This window comes from Falco peregrinus, chromosome 2 (assembly GCF_023634155.1).
Source record: "Falco peregrinus isolate bFalPer1 chromosome 2, bFalPer1.pri, whole genome shotgun sequence".
Lineage (NCBI taxonomy): Eukaryota > Metazoa > Chordata > Aves > Falconiformes > Falconidae > Falco > Falco peregrinus.
The window spans coordinates 40,203,511-40,224,758 of NC_073722.1; the positions used below are offsets into that span (position 1 = coordinate 40,203,511).

General features: G+C 39.8%; 1 protein-coding gene across 1 annotated transcript in view; it reads right to left on the reverse strand.

The window, feature by feature from the left end:
• The window catches only part of ATRN (attractin), a 157,050-nt gene that overhangs the window by 37,536 nt on the left and 98,266 nt on the right, over positions 1 to 21,248 (reverse strand). Inside the window, 1 exon segment of the mRNA XM_055794613.1 lies at positions 6,124 to 6,185. Coding sequence (XP_055650588.1) covers positions 6,124 to 6,185 — 62 coding nt within the window.

Below are 21,248 nucleotides of genomic sequence, written 5' to 3' on the forward strand. Positions count from 1 at the left end.
AACACACCCCAAATTATTTTGATGAATTGGAAGCTATTTAAGTGCTATTTAAAAGTAAATTTTAATATGCCGGAGAGTTACAGGACACATTTTACATACTCGATGCATTAAACCTCGAAATAATTGGAACAAGTACATAATGCAGAAGGAGTGCAAATGGTTTGCACAGTTGGCCTTTGCCAAAGAGCTCTCTACAGCCAACAGCAAACTAACAGATCCAATCTACAGATTAATGACCTTATCTTTCTGCTGAAGATGGCACCAAGGTTTAACAAGCCACAACCCACCTTCTTTGCAGCAGAGGATATTATTTTTCTTTCGTGTCTGTTAAAAAATTCTACTTATTGACTAGCACAACCAACCTGACACCCTGTAAAACGGCGGCAGCTTCCATCAACAGAAAATCAGCCTAACTAGAGGTTTGAGGTCTTTTGGGAAAGCAGTTATGAGTCTGTCTGGGTTTTTTTGCTTGTTCTGTGTTTTTTTTTTAACTTGCTTTTGTTTTGCTTTTCAGGGTTCAGATTTGCAAGTCCTCCTACGCTATCACAAAGGGCATAACATTACATAAAGGCAAAAAGTCATCTTGCAGGTCTAGAATACGGAGCTTTAAGTAAACACACCAAAAATCATGGGACACATGATGAAATTAGAATGAAACCAGTGTTATTTTGACCTGTATTTTGTGGGGGTTTCCCTCACACTATTTTCAGGCAGGAGAAGAAGCTACTCCAAAGGCAGGGATGCCTGAGCAGGCTGTAGCTATGAGTGGGACTGGGAACCAAGCATGGCGCTGGCCCTGTAGATTCCTTCCATTCCTAGTTCTCTTCTGTATACTCTGCACTACCCTGGTCATCTTGTCAACTTACCTCATGAGAAATACCAAAATGAATTACAGTCAGCGGTCTGTGAGGAGCTATGCAGCTCACCCTGAAGTGGACACTTACGTCTGGCAACTGAACTGCTCTGGTGCCTACCAGCTGCACTGGCTGGAAGAAGAGCTTTGACACAACACACACAGAAACCTAAATTAAGGTGTCAAAGCTATAAACTAAATCCCATGCTATAAAGGTTTAAAAACCCAAAGTCCTTACATCACAGCCCAAACCACTATGTTCCCATAAGAGACTTGAGAAGCCAAAAGAATAACAGGCACAGATAATGACAGGACTAATTAATGGAGGAGAGACCAAATGGCCTCAATGCTCTAGTCCGCGTGTGACTACTGTGGACAACAATGTAAAGAGTGATTAGGACAACATGGAAAGAAGGAAGTCATGGATGCTGAGGTGTTAAGCTTCTTCACCTTGTTAGAAACAATGCTAAGATAGTGCCAAGCTCTTCCTTGGAGGCAGTGTGCGTGTCTGTATGGGGGGGGGGGGGGGGGGCGGGGAGGGGAAAGGATTAAAGGATTCCGACTATATTTTAGGCACATATTTAGTAATGATGCCACTTGTGCTGCAGTAATAAATTGTTTAGTAAACAAAAAGTAAAAAATCTGCAGCACAACTCCAGATTTGAATTATTGCAACAAGCCATTCCCACTTATTGAAAACACCGGGCGAATGCTTACAGCCAAGAAAAATAATACATGGCACATTAAACCATCTGCCTGACTGTTGCATGGAGACAAATACCACTGCCTCTAAAGTTTTTCTGAGGAACAGGTCCAATTATTTGTACCAAACTAAAATTACAGTATTTGATATTCAGACCTTAGTAGAGGCACGTGAGGTTTGATGTGCTACCGTGAAAACACAAAACTGGCGACTTTTGTTCCATTTGTGAAATACACCCATTTCTCTAAGACATTGTAACACCACGGTGGGACCAGAAAGAGTCAGCACTGAACCCCCCTAGAAGGACGTTTCAAAGGTAGATAGGAAAGACAAGACATACTCCAGTCAAGAAATAGGATGAATGGTGCATGTGAGGACACAAAACAGAAGCACAGTAGAAGACACCAGAGGTATATGGTAAATCAGTGTAACAAAGCTCAGGATGAGACTGCAGAATCATAGAATGGTTTGGGTTGGAAAGGACTGGCAAAAGTCATCTAATCCAACCCCCTGCCATGAACAGGGACATCTGCAACCAGATCAGGTTGCTCAAAAGCCCTGTCCAACTTGGCCTTGAATGTTTCCAGGGATGGGGCATCTCCCACCTCTCTGGGCAGCCTGTGCCAGTGTCTCAGCACCCTAGTTTTCTAAAATTTCTTCCTTACATCTAGTCCGAAGCTACCCTCTTTTAGTTTGTAACTGTTACCCCTTGTCCTATCGCTAGAGGCCCTACTGAGTAGTCTATCTCCACCTTTCATATAAGCCCCCTTTAAGCATTTAAAGACCACAATAAGGTCTCCCCAGAGCCTTCTCCAGGCTGAAGGTGATTAGATTTAACAAAATCTCAGAGAAAAAATGATTATACTGATTCACACTCTCACACTCGTGAATGCCAAATGTATTGCCCAGCTGGTCTGGCCAACATTGCTTCCGTTCCTCAAAAAGGACAAGGGATTCTGGCTGGCAGGTCCTCACCACATCTCCTGGCTTCATTCCTGGAGACAGCAAGCCTGGTTTCTGGGGTTTATAGATCTTTTATACCACATAGGGCTCACCAGCTTCTTTGGCAGGACCCAATGTTTTCAGTTTTGTTCACACTTCCGACCCTCTAGGCAAGTCTGTTAGTCAATACCTCCTCATTTTGAGTTTCTTAGGGCTGCTACACTAGGAAAAGGAATGGCAGTAGTGACATGCTGTGACCTTGCTGCCACCTTCCTAGTTTTGGTGCAAGAGCTGTCCTCCTGCCTAGCTGCAAGGTTACCAGCGTGATCCTTGACTGCTTCACAGCCAGCTGTGTCACCAGCTAGAATACAGCTGTGCTTTCAACTCCTGTTCTGCTGGTTCTTGCAGTGCTTACACATCCTTATTTCATTCAAACTGTTCTTAATACTCCTCTTGTAAGCCTCTACAGAACTGGCCAAGAAAGCACAGGAGCACAGAACAAATATAGATGCATTTGGTTTTTGTAAAAAAAAAATAAAAAAAAAAGGGGGGGGGGGAGGGGGGAGGGGAGAAGGATCACTGGGCAGCAGTATGAGTTTAGAAGGCCACAAATATTTTTACACCTCGTGTATGTAAAAGTACACTGGTAAGAAATACGTATTATAGATAGGTGTGGTGGCTTACACAGATTTTTTGGAAGATAAGGAACCACAGATACTAAGAACAATGTTTACTAGAGACTGTCAAAACAGCTCAAACTATCTGCTGAAAAACAACAGCAAAATTTGTAAATTAAAGACCTGTGTTATGAAAAGCAGAGAGGAGGAAACAGAAAAAAATAGTTTGCTTGAATCTCATTTAGCTTTGCAAAGGTTAACAACGGTTAGAGTATCATTTTGCCTGTGGCTCCAATTATAATGCAATATTAATGACCCCATAACTTCACCATTCTACTCAACCTTTATCCACTGACATTTTCTTTGCTTAAAATAAAACGTTAACGTGTTGCAAAATAAAATAATGGTAACATACAGCCACATGCCTGGCTTCAAGCAGAATACCAGCTCCTGAAGGAGCTCCCAGAGCCTAACAGCTCCTCTAAATGTGAGGCACCCTGTCTCTGACCCACAGTAGCCCACCCAGCTCTTAAATTAAATGGCAACCAAATCCAGCAGTCATGTTTCGTCCTGCTCCGCACTGCCTGATGTTGTTTAAACACACGGCCAGGCTCCTGGCTTCTCTGTGATGCTGTGTGCTTCCCAGAGTCAGTCCAGCCAGTGCCTGTGATACTCCATAAATTCAGCAGTGCTGGAGTCTGGCAATCCAGCTTGCATTCCAGTGCCCATTAGAACGACCAGCTTGACCTAAATCATCACAAATGTCAGCAACGCAACTGAAAATCTAACACCCACCCACCCCCGTTTCCCTGGGTGGTTCTCTGTGCAACTCAAAGCACAGCTGTTTCTTCCAGCTGCATGGCAGAAGAGCATGTTTAGGTTACAATGAAGTGGAGAAGGTGGCTTCTAGGAGATGGAAATGTGCCACATCACCAGCACAGAAAAAAATGTCAAAATTCCCTGCAGAATAGCAAAATAAAGACCTCTGAATGTGCTAATAGAAAGTCATTCTAAACATCCATTTCCTAGGACAAAGACTCTTTTTGTGTCCATTATACTCAAAGAGTTTACAGGTACCTCAGTTTTCGAGTTAGGGGTGGCCTACAGCTCAAAGGGGGGTTTGCCAACTGTCTTTAGGCTTTGCAGAAAGCATTTTCATTGCCTCTACTTAGTGTGCAAATTTTCAGCCAATTCTATCTCATTAACATCACAGGGGGCTATCAGATATTACTTATTTATGGTCTAACTTGGATTCAACTGTAATTATGAAACGCACCCAAGAGCATTAAAAATGCAAGCATTTCCAGAGTTTCCCCTACAAACAGCAGAGATGAATCATGCTGTTCTAATATGCTGGTTGTTTAGCAAGTTATAGCAACTGTAAAATAAAATGCTGTGAGAGGAACTTAGCAGTAGTTACAGTTAAAGAATCGAAGAATTTTTAATGCATTATAAATGCTTGGCTGGAAAATACCAATAAACTGTCTTCTCCCAAGTATACACGTTCTTATTCGTCTGGCATGTTGGGATGCTAAATAATACTGCAACATTACTTCTCAAGATCCATGTGACAGCACTGAGGGAGGGAAGGAGAACCACTGCTGACTCTTAAATCTACCTAACTTTTGGACACACACTCGCAGCTGCATGTGCTTGTTGAGATACAACACACATATCTCCTGCTTCAAACTGTGATTTTCTTCCAATAATGGAACTGGAGAAATCACTCCTATTGAAGAGTTTCAAACTCTCATACACAGGTGGATCTGGGGCTGTAAAAACCTAATGGATACCTTTTAAGTTTGGATTGATCTTATGCCACTAAAAAGAAACTGCTTCCCTATTCATTCTCCTTGTAAGTAATTAACTCTGCCACAAAGACTTTTAGGGAAGACCTTTACCATGATGTATTCAGCAGAACAAACGCTTAAGTCTGATCCAGTCGTTAACGCTTACACCATATCAATGCAAACAAGGTGGTGGTTCAAGCCTGCTGTTTATCTGGGATTGTATTAAAGCACACTCAACTCTGTAAAAGCTACATAGTAAAAAAAAAAATAAATTATAAACCACTTGTCTGAAGGACCCATCTGGTGCTCCGTCCTTTAATTAAATTTAATATGGAATCTAAAGCAAGATATCATTCCTGCTGCTCATTTTACAATGGGCATAATATTGCCTACTTTAAAACAGGTTGTAAGATCTGGAGTACTGTTTACTCCATGTATATCCCTCCTGAGGGACTTCTCCTTATTGATCAAGTACTGCTTTATATTTGTGGAATATTAACAGTTCCTAAAATAGAGGCTAACACATTTGATTTTGAAACCTTAAAGGGATGGCCTGTTCTGCTTCGGGAGACATCTAACCCCTTTGTTAGTGCTATACTTTTTTTTGGAGGATGGAAGAAGAAACAAATATTGAAATAGCTTCTGTTGGCTCCAACTCCTAGGGAATTATCAGTTTGCTTTACACCAAGAAATGCACTTTACCAAGCAGTTAATAAAGGACAGAAGGGTATTTAACTTGACATCTTTTCAGAGTTCAGTTTAAAAATCAAAAGGTGCTACCTAAAGAGTTTGAAATTAGTCCAGGCTTAACTCTTCGCATTATCACTTCCTTAATTTATGGTTTGTGCCTGACAATATGTGAAGATATGCAATTTCTGTAAGTTATACATTATTTGTGTGATGTGGTAACTCAGAAGATGCCTTCTATACCATTTTAAAAGTAACTTCTCCATTTCAAATACCTCCCCCACCCCCAAATCTCCCTCTCCCTGCATGCATAGGGACGGGATGTATTTGCCAAGACAGGCAGACAATTTTCTTGACGTATTTCCCAATTAAATACTTCAAATATAGTAGAGATTTCCATTTTCAAGGCTGCAACATAAGCAGAATATTTAATAAAAAAACCAAAACAAAACACCAAACACTACACTGAAAAACAAAACCCAAACATCTTTCCTAGAGAAGAAATATTTAGCTGTCTTAAATGAAAAGTACCTGAAAAATGTCACAAAGAACTGTACCAGGTCCATAAAGTTGCTGTGTTGTGAGAATGCAATCTGCAAAAGAAAAGTAAATGCTTTCTATTACTTCGTGAAAAGAAAATTCATATTTCAGATGCATTGTTGCTGAAATAAAAAAATTACAATGAAATATGTCTTTAGTTAAATCAATTAACATTTTTGATCACTGTTTTGAAAGAGCAGTGAAATATTCTAAGGGAAAAGAAGTAAACTAACAGCATTACTTTGAAATCATTTATCCAAAAAATGAACCTAAACAAGTAACACCTCTCTCTCCTGGCAATGTTTAAGGAACAGTCTTCAGTGCACATTAACTGCCTTGGAGGAAACACTAGTCCAAAAAGTTCGAATACAGAAGTTTCATAGAGCTAAATACAGAGCACCTTTAATTATTGTATACACAGCAACCCAAAGCACAACATTTAGAAATACAAAACACAGGCTCCTATTCAAACTATTAATACATCAAAATCTACTTGAATAAGTAACTTACACAGAGAGCAGCAAAAAGGCATGAAACACAGAAGATAATAGATACTGTAAAAACAGCTATGGCATTCATCTTAACTCACTTTCCTGCAATCCACTCAAACTGCAAAGAAAAGTGGAAAACAACCGAATATTTTGGACAAAACACAGAGGGAAGAAGTGAGCAGGAAATTGGGAGGTGGTTAGAGGCAAAAGGAAAGATTAGGGAGCCCGGTTAAAAATAACAAAGCAGAGGGGAGGCAAACCAACAGAAAGGCAACTTCTGCAATATTAGGAATCAGAAGTTCTTTCCAGGTACCTCCTATTTCCTCTGACTATCAATCTCAGCACCACAACAGGACATTAACTCTTTCATGAAGTAACTGAATTTCTAGCAAAACTAAACTGAAATCTGCACTTACAAAAGCTTTCTAGGGAAAGCTCGATTTATTTTTTCTATGAATCTGTGATTCTTCCACGGATATTAAATTCATTTAGGGTGTCATTTGTTATTTCCTTCCACGCCCCCCACCCCCAAATAAAATGGTACCATTAGCATAAATATAAATCTCTCCACCCAGCAACAGTCACATTCCAAAAATAATTACTATATACAAAATCAGTTATCACTTGGACTTCTGTTGCTCTAGAACACCTTCTATCATCATATTTGCTTTAAATATCCATTGTAACTTGGGATATGGAAGCTGACCAAAATAATTTTCTTATAAATATATTGAAATGCTCTTGATCTGAAAGCTCCTTTACAGTGTACAACTTTGGTTTTGCTGGAAAGCTGACTTGAAACCTGCAGACCAGATGCTTGTGACCTAAATATTACTGCCTGCAAAAGACAAGAAAAGACAGTTTCTTGCTGATTTTTTTTCCTTATAAAGTGCTTCCCAACAGCTTTCTCATTAGAAAAACGAGAGTAAGTATGATTTCACTTTTTATTTTCTAATTCACTGCATGGTAACTGAGGTGGTTTTATATTCGCCTAACTATTCTGGCATTTCTTTAAGGCAAAGAATTTCCTTACTAAAAGAGCACATCCCCAAATACAAACTTGTAATATATCCAGTATATAGAATTATGATCTGACAATAACTGTGATGCTGCCTGACTATAAAAGATGCATTTCAAAACAAAGACCTTATTATGTATCAACAACTTATATTTAAAAATCCCTTTGTAGAAAAAGAAAATTAAAAGCACAAAGAAATCCACAACGGGCCTGTCCTCTGCAGATGTTTGTTAGGACCAGATTCTGTGGTAGAAGCCAAAGCTTGCTCCAATTGGAAGAAGAAACAAGTATCTGCTGATTTTAAGAAAGGACAGATTCCATGAAAGATTCATGAGACTCATCTCTAAACAGCCACCAGGGAAGGGCTTCTCAGTTTTTGAGAACACAATTGCAGGAAATAAATAAAACAGAGAAGGAAAATTTGGGTTTGCTTCACACAGAAGCACTAGAAATGCTTTACCAGTGGTGGGTTTTTTACCTATCTGATGAAGCTCTTCTCTTGCAAAGACCAACTGAGGATCTTCACCTCATACATGGATTAAAAAAAAAAGCGTAGGTTGGTTTCTTCAATTTACTTCTCACAAGCTGAAAACACTTTATGCTATTAAACCTGACCAATCTGTGTCACAGGCAATTTAGTACCATAATTGTTAATGGTTTGCTTACTTAGAGCTTAATTTCCCCTAATATAATCTGTTCCTAAGACTTAATTAATTCAGTTACATAGAAAGTTTGGTTAGAAATAGCTGTTAAAATTAGACTGTTCATTCTGATATAGGAAAAATATGGCGCAAATTTCTTAGCGGTATGGATTTTTAATTAAGTTTATATGACAGTAGAAGATTCATTTATCCGTTCTCAAAAACCTAATTTTGTACCAAAGGAATAAGCAGCATAACTGTGTGAAACTGGCGTGTACCTCGTGTAACATTCGTGACCGTTCCAGGATGTTTTATAGTGTGTTTTTAGAAATAATCCTTCAGTAGTTAAGACCAAAACAGATTAGAAAATTAATTACATGAATTCCAGAGAAGATTATAAAGCTTGTGTTTATCTGTTCTGAAAAGGGATCTGAAAAATCTTACCAGCCTATCACGTTTTTTTAAGGCCACATCATTTGAAGTACCAAATAAATTGGGCTACTTTCCAGATGAACAAAAATAGCTGGCTATCTGGACTGACAAAATGTATAATTAAGAGCTTTGCCTTCTTTATCATTTGATTAGCATAAAATATTAAGCCAAGAAGAAAATTCAGCTACCTCTAACTAGCCACCAACATCAAGAAGTGCACTATTTTTGAAATCCGTATGCATACATTTCAAAGGAGTTAATGGTAAAGCGCTTGGCCACAAAATATTCTGAGTAAAGGAAACGCAGCTGGATCCCAATTGACACTGCAGTACCAGTTGGTATTTCAAACTCAAAATGCTTCTGGGTGTTAAACTACAGCCTATGGCCGATATAAATTTTGACAAACAAATTGGGACGATTACACACCAGGAACTGGTTTGCATTAGTACCCAAGTCTACGCTTCAAGAGGAGAGAAACTTGAGAAAAATTTTATACAAAAATAGGTCCACCTGACTCTTGCTCAACTTCTTATTTCGAAACAGGTTCACTTTAAGCCTGTAAGGGCGACCATAGCTGAAGTTATTTAAGCCTCCATTCTCTTCATTTACAAGTGCTTTGAACTGATTAAAAAGTACTTGAATTTCACACAGCACTAACAAAAATTAATATCACTGACTCAAAGAGAAATTCCACAGAATATTTTTTTTCATTAAATACAGCAAGAAACAAATATGAGTAATTCCTCTCGCTTACCTGTAACAAGCAGATTTACAGACAAATCATCACAACAAAACTGTTTTTACTTGTGCTGAAAGTTACTGTTGTTTTACAGAAAAAGAAGCCAAACTATAACCCACAATGGGGATGGGGCAAATCTCTCTCCAAACCCAAATAATTTCCAATATTATACATAACATTAGTACTCCTAATCTAACCTTGTTAACTGAAGAACTGCCAATGTACTGAAGAACATTTCAAGTATGGCATTTTCATGCCATAATTTGGTACATTTTGGGTATCTAAATGCTTGTGAAAACACAAAAAACTTTGTTTCTACAGCTTTTCTTTCCCTGCTAACAATTCAGGACTATTCACATGCTGTATTTTTGCCCTTCTCCACTTAAGTGACTCAATTCACTTCAGTGCTGCCTTTCTTTTCAACCCTACTTCAATGTTACGGATGAGAAAAAGGGAAACGGGAAATGGTGTTTTGAACAGGACATACTCCTAGAATAGAATTGTAAAGGAGAGAAAAAGAAAAGTCTAATTAACTTATGAAACCAGAGAAGTACAACAGAGAAGGCACAACGTGAGGAAGGCTACTGGAGTGTGGTGCTTGCTGTGAATTCAGAAGATATCAAAAGGTCCCTACTGCTAGATCCATTAACCTCACCTAGCAGGTGGGAGAATGCACCAGCACTTGTGTTTTGAAAATCTGCGGGACCACACAGCACTGAAACCCACAGAAATTCAGAGATTTCAGGCTGCTTTGCTTTTTATTTCAATATAGCTCCAGCGGCAAAGTTAACAAACAAAGCAGCAGCACGTAAGGTTGAAAGGCTGGGAACTCCATGGGCTTCCAAAGAGAGAAAGCCAACTGCCAAACAAGCTGCAGGTGACATTTATGTACATCTTCCTCTGTTTCTTCCTCTGCACCTCCACTGCCTCTGCCTTTTTTTTTTTTTTTTTTTTTTTTTTAACGGTTAGAGGCAAGAATTCAATCTGACCTTGGAGAATACAGACAACAGTAAGAGGGAGCCGTGTGGCCTGAATGCTGAGTGCCTGCGCTTCTGTCAAAGGACCTGCTGAAAAACAAATGGTTTTTAAGTGTTCTTGACTGATGTCAAAGTCATCAAAACATTAATTTTGCCCTCTATGATAGCAAGGGGGGGAAATACTGCTCTTCTGCTTAAGAGAAACACCATTCCCTCTTTCAGTTCTCCTTTAAAAACAAGTACTATGTGCTCCAGTGAAACACATGGCAGAAAACCCGTATTGTTGGTGGTGCTCTCTCCTCAACAGCAGCAGCGAGCCAACTCCAACAGCCTCGGCGATGAGGTTTCAGGAGAACCCAGCCAACCCAGCAATCCAGCTCCACCACCTAAAAGGTGGTCTCGGCTCTGCCACATGCTGCTGCTGCTGCTTCATGTGTTCTGTGAACATCCGTAATGAGCCAAGGCAAGTCATTAAGCCAGCCAAGAGCTAACCATAGGAATGCACAGCTTTTGGCTGGTATTTTTGAGCTGACTGCTCATGGAGGGATAAGGCAAACTCAGCAGCGACCCAAGGGAGGAGCAGGGAAAGATGACCCTGTTTGGACAGGTGGCTCTCAAATTGTCTCAGAGATGTGAGCTCCCAGGACACCTTTTCAGAAGGAAGTATCTCTTCACCTCTAGAGATGAGATTTATGGGATTCAGACACAGTTTAAGACATCTAAATAGAGGAACTCAGAAGGATATGCCTATCATCCTTTTACACTCAATGGAGATCTCACCTGTGATTCAGCTGACCAGTGTACGTGTCTAGTACACGATTACCTGAACAGTTCTGTATCTAAGTCTCCATCTATAATGGGACCTTAAACACTTCTGGCCCATGAAAACACCTATTTGTAGACCCCTACATTTAGATGGTTCAAATTTCCACAGTGCATCCTTGCCCTTGGTTTCATAGATGCTCCATTGTAAGCTCCATTCATTACCCAAACAGGGATAACCTATTGCCATTCAACTGCCCTGGGACACCTCACCTGGCCCCCAGCTGCTGCTCCAGAAGGATGTGGGCCTCTAGAGATAGGTCCTACATCCCATCTGCCATCCGCATGGCACTGTGGGGCCATGTTTAGGCATTGAACATCACGGCACACTGCTGGACCAAATGCAGCTATGTTTCTGGTAAGACACACGGATGTTGGACCAGATGTTGAGCAACAAAAAGGAAGTGGCTACTGATTTACTTGACACTGAAAGCAGTTTTAGAAACAGAGACTGGAACTGGGTCAGTACATCCCAGTGTTAAAAGCTCAGATGATTCAAGGAAAATGATGGAAGAAGAACGTCCCTGAATGGAAAAAATTAAAATCCAGGATTCGCGCTTACAAGAACCACTTTGCCTCCCTCTTGCAAACCTCTTTGATGTGGTGGTAAGCTTAAAAGTAGACTTTAATTTTTTTAAGTCTCATGCAGAGTGGCAAAGCGCAGGAAAAGCTCATGCTATAACCCTGATAAGCAGGTTTAACAGTCTGCATCCCCGTTCTCCCCACCCCAAAACACAAATCCACAAACTTGACTAAGATGAATCGGATAAATTCATCTGTAGGAATCTAGAAAGGCAACCAAATCAAGTCAGAGACCTGACCAACGTGCCCCACCACTACAATATAGGTACAGAGGGAATGTGTCATTATTATAATTGTACCTTTCAGATCAGACTGTGGAGTGAACCACAAAATACAAAAAAGCAGGCTAAGTCAGGACTACCCATCCCCTGCGTTAATGTTGTGTATCACCCCTGGAAACAATAAGCTCATTAACACCTGCTGTTTCTTTACTTCTTTTCATGATGGTGGATCCTAGGGACAATCAATGTGGGCTAACATGTCACAAAATGTTAGAGAACAAAAACATTATATTAGCAATCTAGGTACAAAAGGTAACAGGCAAATGCCATAGGATGATCAATTGCTGAAAGAAACCATGATCTTCTTAAAATACCATAACAAACCTTGTTCTGATTGTTGCTGGTCTAGAAGGAGAACATATACCAGTTTTCTTTTGGGAGCCTTATGCCACAGCATCCTAAGAGACAGTTTCTTTTTGGATGCAAGGGCATCAGTTGCCCTTGGTCCACCTTCACCTGGAAAAGGGATGATTAGCATTACACCCCACCTTAATCTAAACCCAAACCATCTGAATTTGGCTGTACCAAGTACAGTTTGGCAATTTAATAAATGGATAACAGAATACAAATGTCAGCGAATGAAGAAATTTGGAAGCAAAATGTGTCTGCTGAACCTCCAAAAGGGAGGAGAAGCATTACAACTCTGTGCCCCTGTGCAGCGTTTATGTTAAGTGCAGAACAAGACATCTACTCTGAAAAAATACAAGATACTTGCATCCCTAAGGCAACAAAGCAAAGCTTATTATAGACCATGATTTCACCAGCATTTTAAGCCTTCCATAAGTGCTGCTGGTGCCCACGTGTGTACCCATACTCTCCTTTTAACCATTTCTTCCCTTATTTCCCATGACCCAGCAAGTGTGCACAGTATATTTGCAGCTGTATAGTCAATCAGGTCACACAACCCAATGCAGCTGAAAACTACTCTTTGCTAAGCCAGCTTTCAGGTGGATCCGTACCCTGGTCACAGCCACTGCACCCCTGTGCAATGTGATGCCACACAACAGACGCAGGACATTCAGAGGCATCATGGATCTATTTTAAGCAAACAGCAAGACTACATCCAAATTTTGAGGTTAGGAAGAATATTTAAGCTGACGAGCACTGTAAGTCCTCAAAAGCTGCAAGAACAACCTGTTTGCAGGGAAAGATTCTCTAGATAGAAAAGTGAAACTGTAAGTTTGAGAGAAGGAAGGGTCTTACAGCAATTATTTGTAACTTGAAAAACTGTGACACTCAACAAGTTGTAGCAGAGCATGAATCAGAGGTGGGAGATCCCAGCGTATTTGTAATAGACCTGATGGTGTAGGTGTGGATGTCAGGAGGACCTGTGATGCTCAGTTGAAAGCTGACAAATATGAGTAAGGGGTAACCATCCACAGCCACAACACCAGCTGATCTGACAGCTAAAGGTCCAGGAGAGGAAGATCAAAGAAAGCAAAAAGGTCACAGACATTAAATCTAGATCAATCTGTTCCTGCTTGCATTAAAAGACTTGCTCATTGCTCATCAGAAGCTCAAAAAATAATCTGCATCCAAGCACACTCAACAGACTGCTGCTCTATATTCGTAGAAGAAAAACTTCTGGCCAACTTGGTGCTGAAGAGGTTCACACGCTCAGATTTAAGTTCTACAACAAGTAAAAATAAAATCTCCACTAAAATTTCATTTTCAAACCTACTACTATGAGCCACGTTGCTCCTGTATGAATGACCAATGAAAGAGATAAATGACTTCTCATTTGCTGCAATATTAACTAAGCTATTGAGCTTTATGGCACAAACACTTGATACTGTGCAAATATAAAAACTAGTTCACTTCTGAACTTACACCGAGATGGAAATCGATTTATATTGCAATACTGTGCTGCCTTACTGCAGTAGTCACAAATTGTCACTTCTCAGCTAATTGGCTGCAGTCAGAAGTTGGCTCAGAAATGCCAATTACATATGCTTTGTCTCCCCATGCGACCTCTCGAATTGCTGTGCAGAGCAAACATAGGCATAGCTGTCTCTAAATTAAAAATAGTGCTTAAGATTTAGTCCCCCACTGCTCTGCATCAGAAAAATTACCACACAAATCTCACAAACGGGAAGTATTTGTTCAATAAGCAGGCAGGTGTTGAACAGTGACGCTCACCTGAATTTAAAGTGCACTAGCAAACAATATCCTGGGAAGTCCCATAAATGGAACAGCCATCTCAGACCAGATCCTGCAACCTACTCGTCACAATAACACACTACCAAATGCCACAAGAAACCTGAGGCAGGGACAGAAAAAACTCCAGTTCCCCTAAATGCCAGTAAAATACCTTAAAACCAAAGACCGTGCATTCCCGCAGACCTCTGCTGCATTCACACTCCATCCTGTCCACATGCTGAAGGTGGAAATGGTCATGCAAGAGAAGAGTGGTAAGGTAGCTGGAGGTTACTGTAGCAATTTTGCAGGAGAGAAAAATAAAAAGAAGCTAAAAATAAATACAAAACAAAAGGCCCTATATGGCAACAAGAGGGAGCAGCTGAAGTTAACAACAAAGGTAGCACTGCAGTGGTAGCGAATGCCGCAGGTTGTGCAGGCACCAGTGGTGGTGTTAAGCTGTAGGAAAATAGAAGCAAGAATTCACAGCCCTGTAAACTCGCTTTTGACACTGGAGTTTGGGGTCAGTCGCTGGGTGCTGCTTCCTGAGAGCTCCTGCTCTTGTGCCTGCTGTGAACAGCGGCACACTTGTGGCTGGATTTTAACAATTGTGAAAGAATTTCTGATAAACCTCACTGCAACGGGTGAAGAGGTACTGACCCAACTATTAATTTCAACCAGGAGTTAAGTAGCCTCTAAGGAGGGTTAAAGAAGGAATTCACACCTATAGTTCTGCCCCAGAAATGCAAAGTGCAACTTCCCAGGCTGATCTACAAGATGGTAGCTTTCCTCCAAAGTCCTGTGTGTTGCCCTGCAGCAAGGAGGCCATTCTTGCAGGCGACTCTGTAGGCACAGCAGCCAAGGTGAAGCTGAAAATTCAGGTAGCCACTGCTAAAATAACCTCAGAAAAAAAACCCATTGGCTTTGTAAAGTTTGAGAGAACTTCCAACAGTTAAGAGGGTGAGTAGTACATCCAATGAGCTGAGATGGCCAAGTTATAATTAAATTCTCAGTAAGGTAGATTTCCATGGGGAAGATCTCCCTAAGGTGCACTTCAACTCCCCCAAGCTTCAGGTGCAATCCCTCCCCAAAGCAAAGAGCACAGCACACAAATAATCCCTTCTCATTTGGGTTCTTGCAAACAACTGAACTGTTGTTCATTGTTTCAACCTGTTGAAATCTGGTGAATTTTTACATACTAACTCACTCTTAAGACTAAGCTAAAAATCATGTATTCCATAATAACAGCAATTAAGTTCAGGCAAATTACTATCATCAAGTGGAGACACAGACTAACAACATTAATCACTGCTAGCAGTAAACAGACTTCAGTTACAGAAAAGAAACTCCTTTAACTTATTTCAAGGGCTTGGAAACAATCAAATGGTCAAGACTCCCAACCTCACATGCTGCTGGTGGACAAAAATCTTTACTTACCATTAGCCTCTCAAAAGCTAGGCAGTGGTACGGTGTCCAGCTGAATACCTTTGAATGCAAATTTTATGACTGGAATTCAAAAGGAAAAGGGTAAAAAAAAAAAAGTATAGAAGAGAGATGTTGTCACATTGCTTCTGCCCTCAAAGAACTCACTACCAGAGTGCTCCTTTTTGTCTAAGAAGGGATTTCTCGTTGCTTACAAACCCTTGTCCACACCTAAGCTTGAAGACTGACCTACAGGTTTGGTAGAAGTCACCTGAAAAGGGATTCTTGGACCAATTCTATACATTGCCTGTTTTAATTCTACGATGTCTAAGCAACAGCACCTTCTCAACCCCTGCACAAAAACTTTGTGCCATTTCTACTTTAAATGTTTAATTAGAGGGGAAAAAAACCCCTTTCTGCTAAAAGGTCTTGCTTATTAAATGAAATGCAGGTAAGGAATTCACTCCTTTAAGAGGAATTCAGCTGAGAAAAACAATGCAATAAAATCCCTCATTAAAAAAAAAGGAAAAAAGTGCACATTTTCCACTGCTTGGTTTGAAGTTCCCAAAGAAGAGACTTTCTGAAAACCTATATAAAGTATCAACCCTTATACTGGACCTCAGATGTGTTTACGCTGCAAAGCTGTTTCGAGTTATCTTGAACTTGGCAGCAGGAATACTGCACTCGTGTTAGCCTGAGTGCCTGAGAGCTGGCGGGTGGCTGGCAGGGGAAGCAGGTACTGCAAGCTCAGCCCGGCGCCCCGAGACAAGTCCCAGCAGCAAGGCTCAGCTTACTCACAAAGCACCAAGCAGTTTGCTCATACCACAGAAAGAAGAAAAGAGGTTATAATTTGCAGCAGCAAGTAACTTTTCAGTTAGAGTGAGCTTTCTTGTTGCTTTAGAAATCTTTTAAGAGGAAAATGCTGCTGTACTCCTAGATGGATTTTGATTTATACGCAACTGCAGCAGTTATTCTGGAGACAAGGCAGTTTTGAGCTACTTTGAAAAAAACTGTGAAAAATAAAAATGCCACAACTAGACATAGAAAGCAAGTTGCTAGTATTAAAACACTCCACTCTTCCCAGTTGCAAGGTCTTCAAGTAGCTCCCTCCAGTATCAGAAGCTGCTGTGTGGATGCATTTGTGAAAGATCCAGTTCTATGGCTTCATGCTGAGCAGAGCTCTGACACCATCTGCGTGCAGGATAAGTTATGTTTGTCAGCATACCGACTACTTCTAGAGAGTTTCAACATGGAAAAAATTAAAACTTCCGCACACAGCTCAAAACACTGCCTCAGATCCTGAAAGTCCAGCAAAAAGATGAGCTTTACAGTCTACCATTACTTGCATGCCAAATGTGTAAAAGGAATAAAACTTGTTTTCCTAAAGAGTTTGCAATGTAAGTACACGAGGGAACCAAGAACAGAAAGAAGAGTAAAGCCACTAAATACATATTAGCAATTTCTAAATTTTTTTTAGGCTGCAAAATAGCTGACAGATGGAAATGGGCAAAATCTTATGTCTTGCATCACTTCTGACCAGACAAAACACTGGAAATACATGCAAGACAGAGCTTGCTGTTGCAGTGGTATTAGTGAAAAAAAAAAGTGCTGCCTCCTTCTCCAAGGAAGCAGTGACTTCTTTTAAGGATCATAAGGGATAAGAGGTTTAAAACATTTATCAATCTGTATCGTGAAATGTTTACGATATGCCAGCTGCAGACAGAAATTCTAAGGATTTTACATCCTTAACAAAGTAGCAATAAGTCTATATAAGTAGTAATAAGTACTTATATTTGTATATATTATATAAACTATATATATTCTTCAAAGTAAAATAAGTTCATATTTATATAAATAACTAAATAAAAACACCTTTTAGTACCAACATTTCTCACATTATTATGCAATACCAAAGCCACACGCTGTTTCAAACCTGATGTCGCATTACTACATGAAACGGCAATAACAAAAAACCCAACAAACTTAGTTTCAACAAACAAGAAGACAGAAAACCCAAAGATATGCACAATAACTCGAAGTTCAACCCATTTTAGGATTTTTTAAATGATGCACTAGCCTAGTTATGAAACGAAATATGCTGGGAGCTTTAATGAACACAGTTCTTCTCACTGCACACCCATCAGCTGCAGGACTAGCAGCCTGATCTATTTTTCCAACATAAAACCAAAGAAAAAACATCAGGTACTTTGGAAGGAAGCTTGATGCTGTGGAGTGCAGAGTATGTGAGCTGGTGTAAGGGCTGTGATCAAAGGGCTGCCTCGTCACACAGTATCAGTAACAGTTTTGAAAGAGTTATGAAGTCAGAAATCACAGGCTGGGCTGTTTTACTCATCAAGGTTTTATTTGTTGAGAGCCTCGGCTATGAATTTGTATTACAAAAATCTTAACATGAAAAAAAACGCATACTGATAGGTAGGGAGAAATGAGCAACCTATAAGAGTGTGTGTGTATATACATATATATAAGCACTTATATTAGCATCAAAAAAGGACAGGTAGTTATTATCTATCACTAAAGGCTTTCTAGAACATGTATTTCACCATTTTGTCATTAAGAACTTCCCAGTAAAACACTGAACTGACAAATCAATCTACTGTGATTTATTTCAATCTCCATAGTAAAATTATTAATATAATTTAAAGATACTTTGGGACCAGGTGTAGGAACCAGGATGGTGCTAGTCTTGCATGCAAAATGCTGTTTTAAGAAATAACTATAAATGACACTCTTAATTAAGAAAAAAAAAATTGCGAAAAAAACCCCAAACAACAAAAAACTCCAGTCATCCCATAAATTCATTATTATAGAGGGCTGTGATAGTACTACACCACCCTGACCCCAGCTCTCCACACTGCTTGCCATGCTTGCCAAAACTGCTGTGAGCAAGATTTGTAAATATGATAAAAAGAAAATTAAAAAAAAAAAAAGGAAAAGAAAATCTTAATAATCCAAAGTCATGAAACTAAGCCAGAGGAGAAAAAGTTTTAGCCGCATTCCAGGAATGGTTTGTTTTCAACAAAAGCAGCCCTGCAGAGCCATCTGAGAGCTGTCACTTGAGTGCTGGTGGCTGCATCTTCATGTCTGTTAGCTAAACAAGCCAGAGGCTTTTTGGTTTTGTCACCCCATGTTAGTACAGCATATATTTTTCCCCCATGGTTCCAGCCAGGCTATATCTACTGTTGCATTTGAGTATGCTGGCTTCTTGTATTTTATTGGCAGTGCACTTTCCTCCTCTTCATTAGCTCTGCTTATTATTCTTGTGACTCTTTTAAGTAAGCTTTTGTATAAGGAAATATAACTAGCTCTTTTGGTAGCTGTAAAAGCTTCCCAGCAATGGCCCACATTGCTTGTTTTCTGAAATATATTTGAACTTGAGGGTTTACATTTACATTCAGCAGTGGCATACTGTATTTTCAAGAGCTATTCAGCACAGAAGTAAAGCAACTGCAAGCAAACAGCACATCATCACTCTAGGCCTCACCCAGGAGAAACTAATTGCCTACCGCAGACTTTGCTTCCATAGAAAGTTAATTCTGCATTTCTTTTTTTATATTATGCTTTCCAGCCCTGCATCTTAAAAGGAAAGAAAAAAAAAAAAAAAAAAAGATGAGTTTCCTTAAAGCTAAGACAATCCATACATATCTTACTCTCATATCTAAAAAAAACCCCATCCTAAAAAATCCTCCTGGTATTATTAAATCTGAATCTCAGTCTATGTCTCTCCGTTTTCCCTATAACTTTTCTCATTTATGCAGCTAAAGTTTTGCAACAGCCACACGAGCAGACTTCCAATGCTGTGTGAAGATATGACAATACACCTCACAAAGAAAGATACGTGAATTCCTACAGTTCATCCCTAGAGAGCTCAAGTTGTAGATATAAACCCCCACAACTTCAATGGCTGGGTAAAAGGATAAACATCCCATGCACCAATGCAGCACATGGGCAAAGTTTAACATGTGCAATTTTCAAGGTTGCTGAAGTCATCACCGCCAGTAAAAAGGACTGAAGTTGCAACACATTGTAGCAAGAGTTAACTGCCTTTGAGAGAAACCCTCATTTTTAAGGATTTCAGAAGCTGCTAACAAAAGTACTACTTAATATGAAAGGGAACAACTTCTAAAAGGAGAAAAATGTCATCGCTTGATGCCAAAAATAAGAAGGCAGGAGCAGATAAAAAGGAAGCAGCTGTTTCATGTTTTAAAGTATCATTTAACCGTTCTGTTTTAAATCTTTCCGTCCCCAGCAGAAGATGTCAGTTTGCCTGTTCTGAAAAATCAGCGTGTAATTGCATGTCTCCAAAAGTAATTACATTCAACCGCAAATTTCATCAGATTAACAAATTGATTTACGTTTCATTGTTCAGTTTCAAGTAAACCTCTCGCCTCAGCAAGAGAGATGCAGCAAAAGAGGCTCAAAAGCACCTGCAGTTATATCTAAATAAAGGCAAGGGACATCATTAGCAAACAACTTTGGCATTCCAGTGCTTTCAGAAACAAAAGAAAAAGAACATTTTTGGAACAGAAAGGTCCCAGAGAGCCACAGATGATTATATCTCCGCACCTACATCTATCCCTCATTAAAGGTGCATGAGGCACACTGAGGACCTGGCAGGAAAACTATCAAGATCATCATCCTCAGTACAGTTTCAAGCTGACAATTATTTTATCAAAGCAATAACTAGCTATCTATATGTATTTTGTTCTCTTTGGCCAACAACAAAGCCATTTTTTCCTTTCCCTTTACCCTTACTGAGAGCTTTCATTCAATTAGCCTGTGGCTTTTGATTACAGAACAACATTAATTTAGAGAAAGGCTGGAAACCTCCATGGGCCACGTCCAGTCCTCAGGGATATTTATGCCCTGTATCACATACCCAGTGTTTCCTCCAGAGACAAATCAGGGTATCAGAGTCAGTTAAAGACCCTGCTTTTTAACCGCGGTACAGTTTCTTCACCCTATCCTATCATGTGCATTATCAAAGCCTTTTTAGTTAGGTTGTAAACCTCAAAGAGGTAACCCTAGAGAGCATCACTGCTGGCAACATTCATGTCACTTTAAAGAGGTTGAAAGCTGAAAATAAAAGGTAGGTGGAAGCGTGGGATCCAGCATTCCTCCAGCTCTGTTTTTGAGCTAGGGGTACTGCCTTCCTCACCTGCCAGGAGCTAAGGGTACCCTAAAGCTTTCCTTGGCTGTAGCAAAGTGTCACCCATCATTTAGCTCTGTAAGAAAACAAATGCTTCCTGAACCACATTAAACACCGAATGGCAAGTAAAATTAAAGCTTAATTGAAACTGGTATTAAGATTCATGCTAATGGAGACCACCTGTTTTATGAGTAACATTGCCAATAAAAACCGCAGGATAGGCAAAGAGTATCAGAAGAAGAAATTTAATGCAAAGCTGCTTTAATGAAGGAGATCTCCTTTGAAAAATGAGAACTTGGGAAGACTTCAATATTTGCATACTGCTAGACACGAGAACCATGAAACATTAAGATAACAATGATAAAGATCAGAGTAAGAGCTTTGTCTGAGGACTGTGAAGTCTTTTTA